At 39.3% G+C, this 21,785-nt stretch overlaps 2 protein-coding genes across 4 annotated transcripts in view; one reads left to right on the forward strand and one right to left on the reverse strand.

Moving 5' to 3' along the window:
- Nucleotides 1-2,553, forward strand: part of PPP2R5A (protein phosphatase 2 regulatory subunit B'alpha) — a 50,707-nt gene extending 48,154 nt beyond the window's left edge. For both annotated transcript variants that reach the window (XM_063303235.1, XM_063303244.1), the window contains one exon: nt 1,127-2,553. In XM_063303235.1, the coding sequence (XP_063159305.1) occupies nt 1,127-1,262 (136 nt within the window). In that variant the 3' untranslated portion in view covers nt 1,263-2,553. The remainder of the gene's footprint in view (nt 1-1,126) is intronic.
- PACC1 (proton activated chloride channel 1) lies at nt 800-14,414 on the reverse strand. Of its 2 annotated transcripts, XM_063303253.1 has the most exons (7): nt 14,319-14,414; nt 13,188-13,391; nt 11,283-11,437; nt 9,361-9,503; nt 6,609-6,753; nt 5,499-5,603; nt 800-4,620 (listed from the first exon to the last, which is right to left on the reverse strand). In XM_063303253.1, the coding sequence occupies exons 1-7, from the start codon at nt 14,404-14,406 to the stop codon at nt 4,459-4,461; spliced, it is 1,002 nt and encodes a 333-aa protein (XP_063159323.1). In that variant the 5' UTR covers nt 14,407-14,414; the 3' UTR covers nt 800-4,458. The 2 variants fall into 2 exon arrangements, with proteins under 2 accessions (XP_063159323.1, XP_063159331.1); XM_063303261.1 differs by lacking the exon at nt 5,499-5,603.
- Nucleotides 14,415-21,785: the final 7,371 nt, after the last annotated feature.

Here is a 21,785-nt window from a genome sequence, read left to right on the forward strand (position 1 = left end):
GTATTACGCTTTTTTTGTCTGTGTGGAGGGGTTCGTGTGGTGTGTTTGTGTGATTTGGAGTTGGTGTTCTGGTTTTGGGGTTTTTTGGGGATATATGTTGCTTTTTTAAATTGTAAGCTGCACAGAGTTGTTAAGGAGTTGGGCAGCCCTGAAATATACATACATACATACATACTGACATGGCTTATTCAAGGAGACTAATTACGTTTTAGCAACAAACTCAGTTGTTTAAAAAGCGAATGTATGATAAACAGCAAAAGTATTCTCTTGTGCTCAGGGCATACTGTTGTTTCTGGTTTAAGCCTGAGAGGAATACTTAGAAAATTCAATATATCGTTTTAGTAGTAAGCCCTAGAATTAGAATTTGTTAGCATAATTGGCTCTATTCTTTATCTAAGCTGTTTTTCAGTAGGAAGCTTGGGCAACAATATCTAGAAATACCCAAGAAATTGCTGAGAAATCCAGCCACAAAGGCTTCTTGGTGTATTTGAACCTGACCTGATTCTAGCATCTAGTCTAATATCAGTTTTGGACTGGAAAAGACTATGTGAGCAGGCATCTCATGACCATTTCAGACAAAAGGATGCTGTTAGCAGGTCACGGCCTTTCTCACTTCTTAAATTCTCAGTCTTTTGATTTTAGTTTGAAAGAGTAGTCTTGATGACTACCAACCGTTATCTTCTACAAGCAGTCTAGACATGCTTCAACCCAGAAGCAACCCCCATTATAATGTGAAGAACTGCAGCCTCCTTACAAGAGGAGAGTTGTTTGTATTATAAAAGGAAACTCATTTCAACACTTTTTGATTACTGTATTTTATAGCACTACAATATAATCAAGGTTAATTATTCATTCATGTAAAGCTTTACTTATATTCTCTCATCACCTTTTTTATTTTTCTATACTTTAGGCTATTTTGAAAATAGAGACTGAAATGTTAAAAACTTGTTTTCTACGGAGTTAAACCTTGACATTATCTGCTCAGTATCGTCTGTACTGACTGGTACCAAACAGGCTCATGCTAGGATAATCAAGTTAATCTTTATGGTATCTTTAAGATTTCTGATACTTTTTATTAGCTGCTAACATGTATAATGGATAAAGAATCTTTCACATTTTTTTATAGAGGGAAGAAGAAAGAATTAGAACGTGAAGAATTATGGAAAAAGCTGGAAGAACTTAGACTCATGAAAACTTTGTCTAACCAGCCGAATATTACCTCCTCCTCTGTGATAAATATACCAAATGATAGTGCCAAGTGAGTGTGAAAGCCTCTGTTTGTGAGGCATCCCTTTTGTACAGATTTTTTTAAAAATATGTAAAAATGCAGAAGAGAAACCTCATCAGTATCTTTGAAATGACCATTTTCCCCCTTCTGGCAAAATGTAAATGAAATTTTTTTGAACTGAAATACAGTAATTGAATGTGATATTATTTACCATAGCATACTGTAAATTTGTCTCTAATCATTGCTATATTGTCAATTCTGACATCTCACAGAAAGGAGTTTTATCATCTATGATGTGTGTGATTTAATTATGGGAATGGTGAAATTTTGACTTGAAGTTTTCTTTTTCTTTCTTAATTGTGTTGCACTTAGGCATAGATGTCAGGTAACTACATTTTCTCCCCATGTCCTTTTCGTAGTGCTGCGGCCTTTGGCTGAGACTCAGGAAGAGACTTCTAGCTTTACTGTGTTTCCTGAAACGAAACTAAGATGAAAATCTAATACCACGTTAATGGGACTGAATCCCATGAGGCTAGGTGGGGCTTGCTTCTGAGTAAACACCTATCACTTGAGTTGAATCTGCCCATTACAGTATCACAGGTCAGGCTATTGTATAAGAATGCTCAGTTTAGAGAGGTCAAGATTCAAAATTATATGAGGAACCTTCTCAAGTAGAAAGGACTTATTACAGGTATTCTCTACTTAACATGGGCTGAGTGGGCTGTAGAAATGGATAGAGACATGGAAGAGAGTAAGATCAGCTCGGCTGAGTTGGGCTTCTCCCTCAAATAGTTGTAACTGTGTGAGGAGACTACCTGGACAGGACTTACACTGCATTACGTGTTTTGCTTAAGCAGTTACATGAGCTCTGAATGAGGAAAGATGGTTAACTTTTAATCAAGGATATCCACATAGTTCTCATGCCTCCTCTTAAGAAAGATTCAGTAATCATGTTTCTGTTCCCATAAGTAAAATTGGAACTATCAATTGCACTCTATAGTTTCACAATTTTTGTAGAACCTAGTTATTCTTGCTTTCAGCCTGGCCCTGCAGGGTGCCCAGCTGCTCCGTTTAAAGCTTGGGCTGTGCAATTCCTATGCAGACATGCAAGACAGCTCTTTTTGTTACAGAAAATACAGTGCTTAAGATGGCGAAAACTGATTCTTGAAATTTTGTTTGTTTTTACTTGATAGTGGGGTGTTCTTTTGCAGATCTTTATATCAGAGTATCATTCCAACCTCTTAAATTTCAATTGTGTGGAAAATGGTTTTGTATTGAAAGACTGAGGGATTGAGCAGCATTCAATAAAATCTTTATGTTTGTAATTAGTGCTGTATATTACCATCTTTGTAATTTAATCATTATAAATAGAATGGTTATATTGATGGGCTACTTTCAAGTAAATTACTAACACTGTAATGTTTAATTAAAAGGTTTAAATACTAAGAACAAGATTAAGGCAGGTAGCAGTTATCAAACTGAAATGAAGATAGGCTGACAAATAAAATAGATCTAATTTTAGTTAGGCCCTTTGCAGAAAAAAAAATGGGCACTATCCAGTGTTGGATGGACAGCTGTACTGTATACTTTTTTGATGGGATTTTGTTACTCAAATCTGCTCCAAAAGGTCCCCCAATATTGTCAAGTAGTTTTTAGGAGCATGGGATAGGGTGGGGAGTTATAGGAGAAAAGCCAATTCATTCTACTCAGTGGACACCATTACATTTTACCCAACAGCAAATTGTTCTAATATTTTATGGCCCTCAGTCTTCTCTTCACTTTACTGACTGAACAAAACAAGATTCTATCTTTTGGGCAGGAGATATATTCACACTTGAAAATAAAACGGATGTCTAGTGACTTCATATTTATGTCTACAGATGCCTGGAATTAGATATAATAATAGCATTTTGGATTTGTATGGGCAACATTTCAAACATACGAACACAATCTTGGACTACCATAATCTGCCTGGAAAGATTTAAATAGGAGAAAAATGTTTTAAGTAAATATAAAATAACTATTTAAACATTTCTCATTTAAGAAATAATTATCTTTGTAATACTTCACTATTACCACATGTGTTTTCTCTTTTTATTGCTTATGGAATTATGAGTAAGTTTGCTATCTATAGGTTTTGGAAGAGGTCTGAAGGTTGGAGAACTTTATCCATCTATTAAGACAGTACCAATATTTTGAGTAAGTGTAGTACAGAGATATGTTTTATTGAAAAATCTTCAACCTAAGTATTATCTAACAGGAATGCTTGATAAAATTCCAGTGTTTTCAGTGTTCTGTCTTCTTTTAGTTAATAACTCTTGTGAAGACAAGAGCTATTTTTAGGTTTATTGTACTGCATTCTGTTAACAGAGGAGTAGGCAAACCAATACTGGCATGTGGCACCACACCTCCCAAATCTGGCAGCATATCACATCATCACAATGCCTCCAGTGGTTATCAGAGATCAATTGTTCTTTTTATAAAAAAGATTGTCCCTGCTTTAGCAACTACAAGTCCCAACACATAAAGAGCTGAAATCCAACAGAGAATGTATAATTTCAGATAGAAGCACCAAGAAATCTACCTGTTATGCCCCGCAGAGAACCAATATTGATCAATCTTTTTTGTTGTGCTTTTTGGGTTAGTTGTGAATCAGTGGTATTCAATATACAATTAGTGCATACTGTTTTAATAATGTGCTTTCATCCCTTGGAGTGTGTTTGTCAGAGCAACAGTTGGAATATAAGTGATACTTAATATTGAATCAGAATCCAATAAAGTACTGTCCCCTTTGACTGACAGCATATCCAGTTGAAGGCCTTGGAGCAAAGGTTTTTGTCCCTGAGTTGATAGGTGATCAGACTTACTGCTTGGGAACAGGATTAACTAAACTCATTACTGGTATACGTTGTATTTTAGATTCCTCCCTATTTTTTAAAAGATATCCTACTTCATAAAAATTGTTTCTTTTCTTACAGGAAGTTAAATATTGTTTCAGGAATATCCCTACCACTAAGTAGCAGTTTGTAAAAGAAATCATATTTTTAGAAAAGACTATGGATTTATAAAGAGTCAATCATTTTCTAAAACTTCCAAGTGTTAAATTCAATCCAGCGAAGCAATTTGTCCTTCCATCAATGCAGTTTTCTTGTGTAAGACAGTGGTTGTATTGGTTTAGTTGTCCTATTTGTACTTCTTAGTGAAACAGAAATCTGTGAAGCATACTGTTATCAATTTATGTGGTTCAAGGCTTGAGTTTTTCTCTTGAGATGCCGTTTTCGGATTTTTATCATCCATTTCACACTCAGTTTGGCAAAATCGGCTGCTTTAAACAAAGCCAGGAATATACCACACAAAAGAGCAATCATGTTCCAAGGATTTGCAGTGACAATCTATGGAAATAAATTAAACTCATTTAAACTGTTGATTAAAAAGCTACTGTTTAATTTTTATTACGGAATGTTTTGTAATAAAACATTTGGTTTATAGTTAACATATTGAAAGCTCATTGTACTTTCAGTTACTTCTCCAAACAGACCAAAAGAAAAAGTTGCATTTCAATATCATTTTCCTTGTTGCATATCCACATGGCTAAGATTGAGATTTGCTGTTAATAGAACAGTATCTAAAGCTGGTTTACTTATCCTATCAATAGTGGTGCTTAAATGTTTGTGCACCCTTTTGAATTTTCAATATTTCTGCATAAATATGACCGAAAACATTATCAAATATTTGGCTTTGGATCACTTTCCTCAATAAATAAATGAACAAGTATAATGTTTTTGACTCACTTGTTTAATTTGGTTCTTTTTATCTAGTTTTAGGACTATTGTGGAGAAGAGATCATGTTTTAGGTCATATTTATGCAGAAATACTGAAAATTTAAAAGGATTCACAAACTTTTAAGCACCACTGTGTACTCCTACTTTTAGGCTGTAATCTGATATAAATTTTCCAGGGAATAAGCTGCTGTGAATGCAAAGAAACTTTCTTCTAAGTGGATATGTTACTGCTAAAATGTTAATGCTTCTATAGTTTTTATTACATTTCAGATAAGTCACAGTGTGCAGCAGCAATCAAGTTTTTTCTGCCATACATCACTCTTTGATAGACCTTCATCTGGGAATCTATACATGGGGTGAGAATTTCTAGCTATTCTGAGTACATTCCAAGTATGTCATCTTGGAAATAGTGGAAGTCCTATTTATTCTCCTAATCTATACTTAGGCTGGCAGCTTACATCAATGGAAAATGACCCAAGTTTACTCACATCTTGAACTTCCTGAATAAAAGGATCTTTCCATTCAAACACCACAAAAAATAGCTGGTCAGTGCCAGCTTTTGTCCTCTGTTCAACATAGTTAACCACACTAATCTGACAATAAAGGAAAAATATGTGATTATTCATATATAACATGCCAAGACACACTTTAAAAAAAAAAGCCTGAGAACCCACGTGCCTTAACAATAATAAGAATAAAACTGACAGGCTGCTGTGGGGCTAACATTGGGGGTGGGGGGTGGGGAATCAACCTTACCAGGATGCAAACATGGGCTTCCAAAAGGTAAGTAAAATGGGGGAATTTCCCAAAATGGCTGATGTGTGGAATATAGCCAGCAACAAAACCCTAATTTCTCAAAAAACGCAAAATGGGAAAGCGAAGGGGCATACTTCAAGAATCATTTCTTGAGCAAAAGTCTTAACGATCAGTAGTTGATAGGTGATTACATACACTTTTGTATTTCATTGAATTTAATGCATTTCTTAATGATGGAGCATTTCTCTTGCTATATGTCACCTTCAGAGTGCAGAAAAAGGCAACATGCCAGTAGTTGTCAAGACCTGCCTTACCATTAAGCAAAGTGAAGGGGATGCCTTAGGAAGCAGATACTGTCAGTGAGTAGGGCACATGCTGGTGCATCCAGCTTGGGGAAGCTGTGCACGCTATGGGAAGCCTGTCTACTATCCCAAGTATGGTCAAAGATGCTGTCCTGTCATCAGTGCTGAAGATTAAGTTTCCAGTTGAACTAATTTGTGTACTCAGAATTGGAGGGGACGTCTTAACGCCAAGCATAACAGTGTCTTGGGAAATCCCTGGTGAATTCCTAACCATCTTTGGTTAAAATTGTGATTTAAGAATCTAAGGCAAGATTAGGAAAAAAAATTACCAACCTTAATACTTTGCTGGTTTCCAGTGTGTTCTGGTTGATACTTATAAATACCAAACAAATTCTGCAAAGTCCACTGTCTGACAAACCTTCAATGTTTCACTCTCCCACAAAACTAAAAATGATACTACAGCCAACAGCAACCAGAATCTTAGCTATTTGTACATCAATAAAAGCTGTGTGGTCAGAAAGCCTCATGAGAAATCATTACCTCCTGCCTGAATTCAACTGCCTCCACGCCATTTTCTTCTTTTGTTTTCACCAGAGACATTTTGACCCAAGTTCGGAAACCTCCAGAGAATTTCCAACTGGAATAGGAGCTCTCACACACCTTCATAAATTCTGATTTGTTCGGACTGTAATGGGAAGAAGTAATGTTACATTTAGAAAGATTATTGTGGTTTGTTATGAAGCTTTGGTATCTTGCCGGAGAAAATGTGTAGCGCTACTGGCTTTACAAACTGTTGCTCTGGCTATGATTTTGCTTCATAGTCTCTCATTTCCACTTTCCCAGCATGTTCATAAATGATCTTCTTGGAACTTGTTAGATTCCTTATTATCAATGGATATTTTGTAAAAAATATATGTATTTATTATTATTGTTTGTGTTATTTGGGAATCTACATGCTATAAAGCTTTTCAGTTTTAGCTTTATTTCAATTATATAGTTCTTTAAGGTGAATGAAATAATACATAATTTTTGCAGCAACTTGCAGCAACAGTCATCATAAAGCAGGTTAGTATTATTCCCACACTGCAGGTGCAAAAGTGAAGCCACAGGCACCTGTGGGAATAGGTTGTAAGGCAGCAAATAACAAAAAATGCAATGCAACACATACCACGGGACTTCTCATTTGTGTCCGACGTAGGGATGCAAGTACAAAAGCCTGGTGTTTGTGTTGTAATACACATTTTGCCATTTTCTCCACAGTTTGTACCACACATTTACAGTGAGGAGCTGAAGCTAAGAGAATTCTGTCTTGCCCTAAGACCAGCTACTGAGGTTTTGAAGGAGACTCACCTGGTGCTCTAAAACTTGCTGTTGCAAAGATTCCTAACAGCTAAAAGGCAGTTAAACAATTTCCGAAAGTGATTAAGAAATGAGGGTCAGCAAATTTTGTGTCCATATAGGCTACATTATGACTGTTGAAAGTTGAAATCCCTTGACTTCCACTTGACGCGCAAGTCCATCACAAAAACCTTGGTTCCTGCAGTCTACTCATGAGGAGAAGCTGTCTGGAGTACATGTGGGCAATCCCACAATCTCTCCTTTTTCCAGAGAGATTTCGCTGGCCAGAATTCACTGTCTGGCTGTCAATCTCCGCCGCAATGCTGTCCCCGCTCCTTCAGGGACGTCTAGTTCACCGTGAATCCTCACTGGAAGTGGCAGTTAATAAGAAAATCTAAAGGATACTTCAGTGAGATTTGGGAAGATTTCCTTGTGACTTTATTCATTGTTACATGGAGAAGGAAGATCTTCCCTGAATCCTTGTTCCAGACAAATTACTGAGTTTTTCTTTGTTTTTCAAGCTTCCCACTCTCCCTCTTGTGTTATGTATTCAATAATGAATAAAATTAACTAGCTAAATAGAATGTAACACTGCCAGTGATTCAGACTGCAGTGTTTTTCTTGATGTACAAAAGTGGAAAAGGAAACCATTTTTTTTAAAAAAGCTAAACAGAAAAAATATATTTCATAGCCTAAAGGAGAAGACTAAGCAAGATTTCCCCTTAAAGAGAAAAGTAAGCAAAAGCTCCATTTAAAAACTGAGTGGGTTAAGGTGAACTGTTTGGGTTGAGTGGTACAGCAAAAACAGCCCACTTTCAACATTTTGAATACAGCAGAAAAAATACTTTTCAAACTAAAGAGTGCAGGCACGAAGAAGAGCAGTATTGCTTCACTGGTCTCTTAAGGCTGAACACATTAAGCTGCCTTGATTGTAATCAAAGCCTTGGTCTGACTTGCTCAGATATTACAAGCACTTCCATGGGCAGCATTCACAGCCACTTCAAAAGCAACAGCCTCAACTGGAGGTGCATTGGATTGCATTTGTCCAGTGCATAGCTAACATTTCTGTAACCAGCCCTGCCAAAAGGAGACTTTCAAGTGCTTGCCCACCACTGACTTATAACCACTTGAGTGAATGTGCATCAGTCCCTTCTGATAACTTCTCAGAGGTCCCTGCAGGGATGGGCGAGTAAAAAAAGGATAAAGCATTGATCACACGATTATGGCCACCATCCTGACTCTTTTCACCCCTCCCTACACCCACAGATACCCCAGTAACTACTACTAATATTTTTATTCAGGTTTCTCTTTCTGCCTTCCTTTCTATAAAAAATGCTTACTCAGGCTTTTGAAGCACACACGACTAAGCTGGAATGAATTGTGTCCACAGAGGTCCATGAGGATGCTTTTGCTCCATTACCAGATCTATGTGGGACTCCTTAACTTTCCAGTTTTACCCACTAAGGTTGAAAATTTCTCTGTATTCCAACTAACTGTGGGGTAACAAAGCACTCATATATGCCTTGTGACCCTGAAAAAGAAGTGTAGGTTTTTAAGGTACGTGATTCACCGTAAACTAAATTTATATGGAAAACATCTCAAAAGGCAATTACTTGGATTTACTCAAAATACAGCTTCTCAAGCAGATGCACTTGCATAGATTTATTAAAGGCCCATTTCACAGTCTAGCTGAATGGATCCTCTGCTGTTCTGTTTCCAAGAATGGTGGAATTCCTTACCTGCCCAGGACCCCAGAGAACAAATCCTGCTTAATTTAATGGATTAGGAAGAGATGTAGTCATGAATTGCTATGCTGTTTTTCACTGGCCACAACTCACAGAATGGAACTTGTTCTATTAAATAATTTATTTTTAAAAGCCTACTTTCAAAAAACCATTTTATCATAAAATATGGATTACTTTCTGATATGATTGAAAGTTAAGGAGGGCCGCACCTGTTGAGAAAATCTTGGAATGAAGAAAAAAGAAGATAATCTATTGCACTGAAATCCTGATCAATCTCATTTAGATGAAACTGCATGAAGACCAATTCCCGTTTCTTCACATCTTGGGGTCCCTTGACAATCACAGCATGTTTCTACAAGTGCAAGGAACAAAAAAATAAAATAAAAATGGACATATGAGGAGAAGCTTTGCCTTCCATATGGATGTATATATCATGGGATTAATCAAGACAATTTAAGATAATCCTGACTCCAGAATCCTTTCACTTATCCACATCTTTGTTAACAGCAGAAAAATAATATTCCAAAGCATCCTTAAAGAAAATAGACATGCTGTTGTTTTCTATTAATTATACAGACTAGATCTAAATTTATGAAAATAAGACAGGACTAGCAGATATAGATTTCCCCTCTTGCCTTCCTTCTCCATAGAAATCTTCACAATCCCTTCTTCCTAAATGTAACACGAGGGTCAGGAAACTGTGAAGAAAGGGACAGGGGATGGGAGGCTCCCTCTTTCAACTATTTGTCCCAATAAGAAGACCTGCCTTCATTCATTCCAGCATCATCCCTCTCATTTGACAGCAACCCCGGCTTCTTTGCACAGCATTTGTAGAGAGGCTGGGATGAGAACTACTGAGATTGGTAATTATTACTCAGAGCTATTTAAATTTTCAAAACACTGCATTTCCATTGTTATGCTAAAACTTACAACTGGGCTTTAAGATAGGCCAGCATTATAGGAGGATCATACATACCTGCTCACACATGGAGAGTGTGTATGTGAACTGGCATACCTGCTAGTCCTATTCTACCTGACAATGTGTTTCCAGACCACATCCACTGCACATAAAATAGCTATATAGACAGTAGAGTTTCTGTACAGAAGAATCCTTATGGTTCCAGGCTTATTTTAAATATTAAACATACAGCTGGTGGAGGACATGGCCAACAGACACAGCCAGGGAGGCAGAACCTATAACAGGCACTAAGGATACTTTTATGTGAATACTTCTATTGCTACAGCTGTGAAACTAAGAAAATGTAAGTCCCAGTGTTCTTATAGCTGCTGGGTATTTGTGGTAATGAAGACTGCTAAGACTGAAGTGAAGTAGTGAAACGAAGTGAAATATTACAGTAGTGAAGACTGCTCAGACTGAAGACCACTAAAAAGGGATCCAGCTTTTTATTCCCTTCTTTAGAAGCCCAGTTTTAATTCCAAAGAGTATCTTAAAGCATATATACTAACCAAGGTGTCTGCAGGAGGGGCCAAAGAGGGAAAAAATAATTAAAGCAGCATTGTGCCATTGTGATACAAGCTCCACCCTTTTTGCACATGTATTGTGACTTCACACAAACAAAGGGGTGGAATTTGTTTCAAAATGGTGCAATGCTGCTTTTGTCATTTGGGTGGAAGTGCTGCATCCTGCAGACGCCTCTGAATACTATCAACAGATGCATCATACAGACCAATGGGAAAGGGCTTTGTTCATCTTAGCCTTAGTCAAATTACTGTAATTAATTAGTCTGAAGCATAAAATAATCTTCCAAAGTTGTTTTAAACAACTCTAATGCTTGGCAAAGGACCACAGCACCAGGAGCATGTTATGCCTGTGTTGAAAATTTGTCAGCTGCTTTCTGGATACAATTTAAAGTGTTGGTTTAAGGCCTGACATTTTGAGGAGTTGCCAAACTCGACAGGAACCTGTCTGGACATCTAGGTCAGCAAAATAGGCCTTCAAAGATGTCTTTGCATTCTGAGAGCAGATGGAAAAGTGCCTTCTCCTGCTTTGCTCCTAGTTATATGTTCTATGAGTAGGAAAATGCAATATGAATATCATAGTAGCTCCTGCTTTGTGCTAACTCCACTACGCACACAATGGACTTTAGTTCATGTTCTCTTTAATTATTACCTTGGTTTCATTAGTAAAAGGATCTGTGTAGTTGATTCTCTGAGTAATGCATTCAATTTTCCCTGGCTGGCCTGGGTTGACCAGAGGTGGAATGTAATCATAGTAGTGATGCTTGCAGGTTAGCAATTCAGCCTTGCCTGGATAGAGGGCAATACCTATTTTGGAAAAACAGTTTTACATTTGAAATCAATGGAAGCAATCCACAGGCCATGCCAAGCCCATCACATGAACAGCACTGTAAGCAAACGGTATCACTATTAATCCATAATACAAAGTGTAATACGAAAATCAAAACAGGAAGACCTTTAAGCTGACCCTGAGGATCATAGTACAAAATCCACTCTCAGCCAAAACATTTGGGAGGGACCATTCAGCTCAATGGTACAGCACAGGCTCCATATAAGGAAGGTCCAGAGATCAATCACCCGCATTTCTAGATGAAAATCTCTCTCCAATATCCTAGAGAACTGCCAGTAGTCAAAAGGGGAGATGAACAGTATGACAGAATAAAGCTGCAAAAGTACTTCAGTTTTTGCACAGTAAAATATGCTAAAAAATTCAGTATGTTTGACCTCCCAGAAAAGGCCATCTTATTGCTCCTGTGTTCCCAGGAATTCTTGGAGCCCCTTTTTTAAAGTTCACCCCATTGCTAGAAAAAGTTGCACAATCCTGCCCTAAAACCATCATAATACGTCACTATAGTTAACACTAATGTGGTTGCCTTAAGCCATACTAAGATACCAGCTGTACAATAAAGCCCCCTTGACCCTTAGGAGAAAGGCAGGAGAATTGTCTTAGCTGTGGTTTGATCAGTAACAGTATAAATACATATACACGTGCAGACAGATTTCCAGACTTTGATATTAATGTCCTTACAGCTGCACAATTGAAATTGCAATACAGTAAATACAAGAATGTGCATTAACTTATTTTTCAATACAACAGATTTGTGTTAAAGAACTGATCAGGGCTGTTGTTTTAAGTGGAGTTAAAGGTCACCTTCATGCCACCTCCTCTCTCCATGCATGTACAGAGGAAGTCCTGGAAGAGCTGCTCCTTCCAGAAATCTCTCCCGTGTAACAACAAGGTGTGCTGCGTGCATGTGTTGAGAGGGCACTCCTTTGAGATTAAAATAGGGTGGCAATAGGTTGAGGAATGAAACTTCAATGTAAAATGAAGTAAATAAAGCTGTGATAGTGAAATAAAGTTAGGTAGGATTCACACAATAATACTAAGCCATAGGGTAATCTAGGTTGTGGCTTGTTACTGTTGTTATGATCCATCAAGTCAATCCTGACTTCTGGTGACTACAGGAACAAGACTATGTGGCCTTTTTGACAGCAATTTTGGAAGGTTTGCCCTCACCTCCTTCCTAAGGCTGAGAGTGACTGGCCCAAAGTCACCTAGCCTAAAGCAGGACTGGAACTCAGTCTCCTGGCTTCTAATCCAGTGCTTCTTAACGACTCCACCAAAGTGGCTCTTTGACTTAGAAAGATGTATAAAATCAGCCACTGTGGTTTATAAACCATGGTTTATGTATGAACCAGGCCATTACAGCTTGTTCAAGAAAATATGATGAAAACATAGCTTAACACAGTGTATGAACCCAACCAGAGATTTCTGCTACGGAGTACACAAGTGTACGTTTACACAACGTGGCTCTGCTCACTGTTACACTTTCCACCTCAAACTTCTGGATTTCCAAAGCCTTCAACAGAATTTGCAGAACTGCAGCTTCCAGAGTTCCTTCAGAGAAACGTCACCTTCATGAAGATAGCACACGTCCCGCACAAGCTTAAGAGCAGTTCAACTGAATGACAGTCAGTGGCAAACTTTTAATTCAAAGGATAACTGCAGATGCTACCTGATTCCCCAGAAAACATGCTGTCCATCCTCTGGTCTTACCAGGGGCATCGTAAGAGGGCACTTCCTTGAATGAGACGGACATCACAGGATGCTTGAGTTTTTCCCTAAAGTCAGCGATGGTTTGATAGGCCAAAAAAATGGCTACTGCCATAAGCACCAGATATATGAAGAGAAGTATTACAGAGAAGACATTCTTCAGGCAGGACTTGCTGAAACGCACAGAAGGGCTGCTGCCATCTAGAACTGAAGGTAACATCAACTTGAAAATGCAGTTCATAATGGACAATAGTCTCCTCTTGTTATAGAGGACAGATTCAAAACTCTGGAAGTGGAGAGTATTTGGAAGGGCAGAATCTTATTTTCTCCTTGCATGGAAAGGATGTGAAGGAGGATCAAGCAATTGTTTTGCCTTTTAACTAATGGTTTTTAGCAGCCAAAGGCCATAGGGAGCATGTCAGAGGTGCAATGATATTACAGATGGTGGGGCTGGAAGTTTTAGACGTTCAGTTTTTAGAGGCTTGGAGATTTTTGATACATTGGGTTTTTTTTTTTTCAAAAAAGCGTTAAGCCTATCAGAGGCTTCTTTCTTTAAATCTATGGAAACTCATGCCTTCGCATACTGAAAAAAGGGATGGGGGCAGAGATGAATTGAGACTTGCTTATTAGTGCTATCAACATTTTGGATTAAATTCCAAAAAGGTGTTTCTGAGCATGTAGAGTGCTCAGCGACTATTTAAAGCAGCTACATCTTTTAATGGGATAGTACAGCTGCTGTATGATTCTAGAAAAAGATGCAGCTGCTTTAAACAGTTGCAGACAGCTGCTTCATTTGGGTCCCCAAATGGTCCTAAGCATTACATAACCCTATTGTCTATCACTAATATAGTGATCAGCTTTCCCCACATTGCCTCTGAGTGCCTGAGTACAGGTATTCCTGGTGCATGGGCTACCACAGGTAGAACATTCATTGCAAGGGAAATCCTGCCCTCCCTGCCTTATGCCTGTTGAATACTTCAGCAATCTACCTGTCTCTCACAAACAGCACTCTCTCGATACTTTGGGGAGGTATCATTGCTTTGAGTGTTTCTTGCCAATTGGTAACAATATCCAACAAAAGCTCAAGATGCTCCATCATGAATTATTCAGTTTGACAAGATTAGAAGCCCTCACCTGGAAGGATTGTTGAACTGGTATCTTCCTGATCCTCTTCATCTAATTGTTCGTCTGTTGCTTCAGAATTTGCAGGTGCACACTCCATATCTTCATTCAGCTGCAAACAGAATTACAGTACTGCTGCTCAGATTACTGTAGCTGGCACATTATTGGGCTCAAATTTAAACACAAGCCAACTCAGTAGACCACTCTTATTCTAGCTACTTCATACCTTATAGACTCCATGTTGTGGCTGTTCTACACAGTGCCTAAAGCATGCAGAAGGCATGCATTACAATCAGCTTTTTGAAACTAAGCAAACATGAGATGGGTGATCTTGAATTCCATGAAGGGTTAACTTATGACCCTTAACAATGAAGAAAAGCTTCTGTCTGACTCTTAGGAGGAGCAAATCTGTCTTATTAAACATGCAACCACTTCAGCCACAGTTGTGACAAGGCAGAGCTAGAAAATATTTGGAGTTCTTAGATGCTACAATTGAGTACACTTTAACCTTATAATAACTACATCCCAAATTCACATTCCCATTGAACTACAGACTTCACAGGGTGACTTTGGCTCCAGTTACTTTATCTTCATGCCATTGCTTAATTATATTTCATTTCAATGGGCCAAAATAAACACATGACCAAACACTATTTTGTGCATTTCTTGCTCTGTCCTTCAAAGCCTATGGCCCAAGCTGCCAGGACAATTTTTGTCAATGTTTCAAGCTTGTCACATCCAACAATCCCTACATGTTGTGCAGTGTTTAATCTCAAGAACTGGATGAAAATAAACAAAAGCATCTCAGAAAAAATCTAGCTTTCCTTTGTTCCTTTACCTCTCTTAGTGTAATGAAACAATCAGCTGAATCATAATATAGCAAGTCTTTTATCCCATTCCCCACTGAAAAACTGGGGCATGTTTTTTAAAATTGTTTTTGCAAATTAAAAAAAAAGTCTTTTTCCAGGTTCTACTTACTACCACATTTCAACGTGATTTTCCAAGGGGCAGGAATAGGAGTTTGCTATATGCATCAACCACACCCCAGAGCAAAAGGCATTGAACTCCAACAAATGCCCCATAAAGATTTCATCTCCCTTTCCAGGCTGCTTGCCGGGATTGTATTACTTCTGAAGGTTTGTATTTTGTTCAAGTGAAAACATGGATTTTGTTGATGTAGCAGATGTTCGGCTTCCCAACCAGGGCTTGGCAGTAAATCACGTCTCTCCAGCAATTCATCATTCAGCTCATCACCTTGACTTGAGTTGACAGAAGCCTCACAGACACAGAGGCATCAAGACATAAGCCTATCTAAGGATCTGACAGATTTCATAGTTTCTGGGGACCATAACCAGATTGTTTTAGGAACCGTCCATGAGGCTGGCCATACCTTCAATCTGGTATTTGTCTTGGAGTGGAAAAGTTGATATATAGGAGTCCAAGAAGTGACACTTTGTCATGAATGGATCAGTGCCTAGTGAAATAGGGGTGTCACAGCATGGCCTCCTCTCAGGAGACAGAGTTCAGATTAAGTCACTCCACCTACAAAAGTTAATACATCTAATTGGATTTGAAGTAGATCTGGGGGATGTTTCTCATACCCGACCAACCACTCTAGCAACAATCAAGATATAAAATAATAAAGTGTTCCAGACACCTGAACACTGTATAGTGGTTCTGTCCTGTTTCAGACCATAATGCCTCATGGTATATGGAGTAGGTGTCGGGAATGGAGCACGAAGGCAGGCAGCTTAAGCAACAATAGTCCAATTTTGGAATGGATACAATTGGACACAGCATAGGCACTATTATAAAGTCTGTGGTGAAGTCATCAGAAAGGAAAAGAAGTAGAAGATATAATTCCATGTGCACAGAATTGGCCAGTGGAGCTTTTAAGGACTGCCAGGTAGAGAATGTGGCCTTTGGTGCTCCTGCCCAAAACAGTCCTAGTGCTGTTTTATGTTTCATGAAGAGTTCCCATGGTTCTTCATTAATAACACTATTTCCATACTGGGCTTGATAATGCCTGCGTGTCCAGCATACCATCTAATAAGATCTGTGTGAACCTGCTCCACAGTTGATTTCTGGAGGAAATGAATAAGGTTCTTCAATTTATTCACACTACAGCTTGCATATTAAGATTCCCGCTATAGCTTGACCAATTCTCTTAGATTAATATCCCTCTACAGCAGGAAGAGTTCCCTCCTTCCTTAAAAGAGGAGGTGGTGAAAACCCTGCTTAAGAAACCACCTCCAGACCAGATTGATTTTAACGACCATAGGCTAGCACCCAATATTCCATACTTAGACAAGTCAGTGGAAAAATCAGTGGTCCTCTCCAGAAACCCTTTAAGGATATGGATTATCTAGATCCTTTCCAGTCTCTATTCAGACCTAGATGTGGTGCAGAGATGGCCTTAATTATTCTGATGGATGATCTTTACCAGAGACAGATATGGCAATGTGTTCCTATTGATGTTCTTGGCCTCTCCGTGGCTTCTGATACTATTGATCGTGTTATTCTTTTGGAACTTTTGTGGGAGCTGTAGGTTAGAGATCCTAATTTTGTGATGCTTTCACTCTTATCTCTTATCTCTCTGGGTATTTCTAGAAGGTGGCACTTCAATAACTGTATGAAGTTACTTAGAAGGATCATACTTGGTTTGGAGCCAGTTGCAATGAGCATGTTGATGATACCCACCTTTCCTACAAGCTCAGTATTGATTTTTGAGCACCTTCATACAATGTCAGGCTATAAGGGACTCAGGGCAGCAACTAGGGTCTGTGTCACCTGGGGTAAACATGGATTCCATGCTGATTTTGGCACCCCGAGCGCGGTGCCCGGGGCACATGCCCCGTTTGCCCCCCCCCCCCCAGTTGTGGCCCTGAAGGGACTGAATGGGGGAGAACAAGCCAAAACAGAATTCAGTCAAGAGAAGTTGTTGCTGATTCCAGGACTGGATTTCAAGCTTTAAGTAAAATACCTGTTCTGGATGGAGCACATTCCCCCTTATGGAACAGGTTTGCAGTCTGGGAGTCCTCCTGGATCCAGTATTGACTTATGTAGCATTTGCAGGAAGGAAGGCTGACGTCAGTGACACATGCACTGGTAGCTCAAGGTTGGATTATTACAATGAGCTTTTCATGTCTCGCTCTGGAAGACTGTTCAGAAATTGTAGCTGGTCCAGAATGCAACAGTGTATATGGTGAGTGACCTTGTTTGCTTGTTGCTTCCAAGCCCAACTCAAGATTATCACTTTGCTATACAAAACCTTATGTGATTTAGATCCAGTTGATTTGCAGAACTCCTATATTATCCTTTCCCCACATGGTAAGGTCTTCCGCAGCACATCTTTTGCAGGTCCATAATTGTGAGCCATAATTGTGGAACGATCTGCCCTTAGAACTGAGAAGAACCCCTACTTATTATAGGTTATGAGGAGGCACAATTCTGATCTTTTAACTAAGGCCTTTTAGACTTGTAGAGATCTTTTTTATGCTGTTGATTGTACTGTATGGTTTTTAGTGAAAGACAAAAAGAGTAAGCTGCCCAGAATCATTGGAGTGAACCGCATGTACTGTATATTTGTTAAATAAACCACTACCATGAGGTGTGGCCCACAGTCACCAAAATATTGCTCGATTCTGCTTTAATGCATGAGCAACCCTTGCATCCAGCATATTATTCACTCCGTTCCATTTCCCCTCACCATCATGTTCCCTTTCCTTTTTCCTCTCCTAGCCTGCTTGTGAGTTCCCAGATGCATCTGGGTAGATCTAGCTGGACACAGAATGCTGGAATTCTGCCCTCAGCATCACTCAGAACAGCTCTTCCTATGTTCTTGTAAGGATTGCTGAGAAGAAAGAAATGCTCACTGATTTTTTTTTAATCTTTCTTTTCAGGAGTCTGTGGGTTCAGATCAGCACTGTAAATCAGACAAATAACTACTGGCATTTATATCATGAATATTATTTTTTAATATTAATTGTCTGTGAGAAGATCTAACAGGTGCTCTGTAATTTTGAGTTTTCACTTTTTAATTCTCAGCTTCAGTGGAAGACAAACTGGGGTTTACTTTCAATTTAGTATGGATTAAGACTGGTGTTCTGGGAAATTCATAGGAAATACATTCCATGTGACTTGGGAGGCTTACTTTATTTCTGAATAAATGTGCATTGGTTCAGTGGAGCACATGTCAGCTCACTTTCCCATCTACAGGCATGTGAGAAAAACACTGATCTCCTTTTATCCGTAAAGGTTTAAAGGGAGAGCAAAAGTTGTTTCTTTACATCCATCTCTGCAACAAACTCAATCGCGTATCACTTCCCCATTCCATTTTTGAACTATGGCTTCTTCTTTCCTTAATGTTGCCTAACATTACCTTCTGTCTGTCTGGCCCATCCCCCTCCCTTTCAGCTATTTTGTTGGTTAAAAACTTTAGATGAATTCCAAGTTAGCTTTCTTCTTTGCAAGTGTCCAGTAACACCTAACCCAGTGTTTCTAACCTTGGGAACTTGGCAGGAGAATTCTGGAAGTTGAAGTCCGCACTTCTTAAGGTTCCCAAAGTTGAGAAACACTGTCCTAACCTAACCAAAGTTCAGAAACTAATGATTAATTTTAGACCATGAATCCCTTGAATATTGAAACTGATTATTGCTTTCAGTAACCTCACAGTCTCTGCTCCTGATGCTCACACCATTGCTTCTGTAGCCCAAACTGGGGAAACCTCAAGGTTTATAAAAATGCACTCAAAACCCCTACTCTCTCCTGGTGCCCTGCGCCCCTCAAAAAGAGCTCAGTGAAGAGAGATTCAGAGGGAACAGAATAGTGATGACTGCTGGGGAGAAAACTGAGGATGAAGGAGAGAGGAGAATCTCCTGGAAGATGCTTGGCTAGTCATGTGGAATCCCAAACAGGAATATTCCACACTCCAACCACAATTTGTTGTAGCAACCATTTGTAAAAGAAATTAATATTCTTCAGCTATGCTCCTTACTGAAAACAATTATTTTTCCTTGGTACGTGAATATAAAAGCAACAACAAAATAACTAGATCCATAAACTAGCTTGTTTATGGATTAAATTTACTCTATAAAATCACCTGGTGTTTAAGGTGTTACAAAACTTTTTGGTTTCCCTGCCACAGATTTAAAAAGCTAAACTGTTGCCACAGACTTTCTAGCAGCTTTCCCTAAGCTGATGCTATCCAGAGACACTAGATTACAACTGCATCATCCTAGCCACTCTGCTGATTGACTGATGGAGTGGTAACCCAGGGCACCTGGACAGTATCATCTTAGGGAAGGCTGCTCTTTGGGCCTGAAGGAGAAGCAGAAAAGCAAGCAGAGTTATGATTGCAGCAGCTGGTTTACCGATATGCAAAACAAGAAGCCTAAAGCCCAAAGTCTGTACTGGTGACCAGCAGAGAATTTGTCAGCACAGCTCAGATAGCTTGACCAAGCCAAGCCAAGCCAAGCGAATGCAAAGCATGCAGCCAATTTCCTGAGCTTTCTAAAAATGCACTGTAAAGTGTGTGTGACAGCCAGCAGCACCCCCTCACCTTCCCTTTCCTGCCGATTTGCTCGCACACAAGTCTGCCAAGCAGATAAGCAGTGCAGCAACTTAAAAGCTGTTCCATGCAAGAGACAGCAGAATATTTTTTTCTAAAATATGCTCAGGGAAATAAAACACTAAGCAATCATTAGAATTAAAAAGAAAACAGAAATTAAAATCTGTCTGTTGCTTTAAGCTAGTTTCTTTTATTCTGCAAATCCAAAGGAAAAGAGAGGTGAGTTTCAGTTCTGTGGGAATGAAGACTGAAACTGATATAAAATAAAAGCAACCCCAACTATGTTAGATAACATATTGCATGATAGCTGGGCTTACTCGCTCTTGCAGAATTACTACAGTAGCCTTTCCTGTCCAGTGCCCTTCAGGTGTGTTGACCTACAATCCTGATCAGTCGCAGGAGAGGGTAAATGAGTATACATTCCTTAAACTCACTGGGGACTTACTTCTGAGTGAACAGATAATGATAACCAAGCCTGTGGCACCTTAGAAACTAACATACCTAAAGGTTCATGGCATCCATGAATTATTACCCTATGTTATCAGTTATATATAATTTCCAAAAATGTTCTCAAAATGGAATACGTGCAGTATCTAATGAAGACAAATTGGAATCTCCTTGCTGTCTTTCACATAAACAGGACATCAATCAGCCCTTGCTTTGTCTACTATCTTTGTGAAGCTTCAAGAAGAGTTCCGGAGAACTCTAAAACCTGGATACTGGTCTTATTTCAATTGCATAATAAAAATTTGCTCTAATATGAATTTGGAGTTTTTTCTTACACTTTAAGGTTCTTTCTGGGGAGCAAACATGTTAGACTGGTACCACAAAGCAGCAACCACCACCAAAACCTTGGGCATCCATAAAACTAATATTTACTATGACACATAACCCTTTGTAGATCAAGTCTGCAAACTGTAAGCAGCGTTTTTCAAACTTGGCTACTTTAAGATGTGTGGACGTCAACTCCCAGAATTTCCCAACCAGAATTCTGGGATTTGAAGCCCACACACCTTAAAGTTGCCAAGTTTGAAAAACACTGCTGTATACTATATCTTTGAAGAAGGGGTGCAAAAGGTACAGCTTCTATTCAAATGAAGCTCCCAGAGCCTTTAAAAGTGTGTGTTGGAGGGGGGGAAGAGGTACAGCCCCACACAGGCTATTTCTGAATTATTTCCATCTTGTCTAAAAAACACTTTAAATTCTGGGGAGAAGAAATAGCCTAACACAATCCAATCCTACTGACCTTTAATTAGAAGGAAGGTCCCCAACCTTCAGTGGGACTTGTTACTGTGTAAGAATTCTGCGTGCACAGGAGCCCTGTCCCCAGCCAGCTTTTTCAAAGGGCATCTCTGCGCCCGGACGGACCTCTCCAGGGGTTTGAACCGCTCTCTTCAAGCTGCCCGAGCTGGGCTCGTTTAAACTCAGCATTCCGATGGATGCATTCCGATGGATTCCTGCATCCAGAGCGACAGTGCCCGAATGACCAATTAATGGGACAACGCTGAGGATGCACACAACTGTACCATAAAGACCTATGCATGTCTGCCTAAATGTGTCCCTTTGTCTAATATAACATGCACAGGATTGCACTATTACTTTGGAGTAAGTCTCGATGAATCTGGCAGGACTTACTTCCGAAGTTTATATTATTGTTGTGTTGTTCTTATTGTTGTTTGCTTGCCAGTGAAATTGCAAGGCACTGTTTTTTCGGGGCAGGCTAATTGTTTCTCGACGCTGCCAAGCTGTAACAGTAAGTGCGCCGATCTCTTACAAAGCCTCGCCTCGGGCACCCCGTACCCGCAGAGTCCAAGTACTGCGCCTCCCTTCCCGCTTTTCTCCCAGTACCTCTTGATAAGACGAGCTGTCTTGTCTAATCATGGCACCGGCGAAAAGAAGCGTGCAAGGGA

Source organism: Candoia aspera, chromosome 1 (genome assembly GCF_035149785.1).
Source record: "Candoia aspera isolate rCanAsp1 chromosome 1, rCanAsp1.hap2, whole genome shotgun sequence".
NCBI classification, from domain to species: Eukaryota; Metazoa; Chordata; class Lepidosauria; order Squamata; family Boidae; genus Candoia; species Candoia aspera.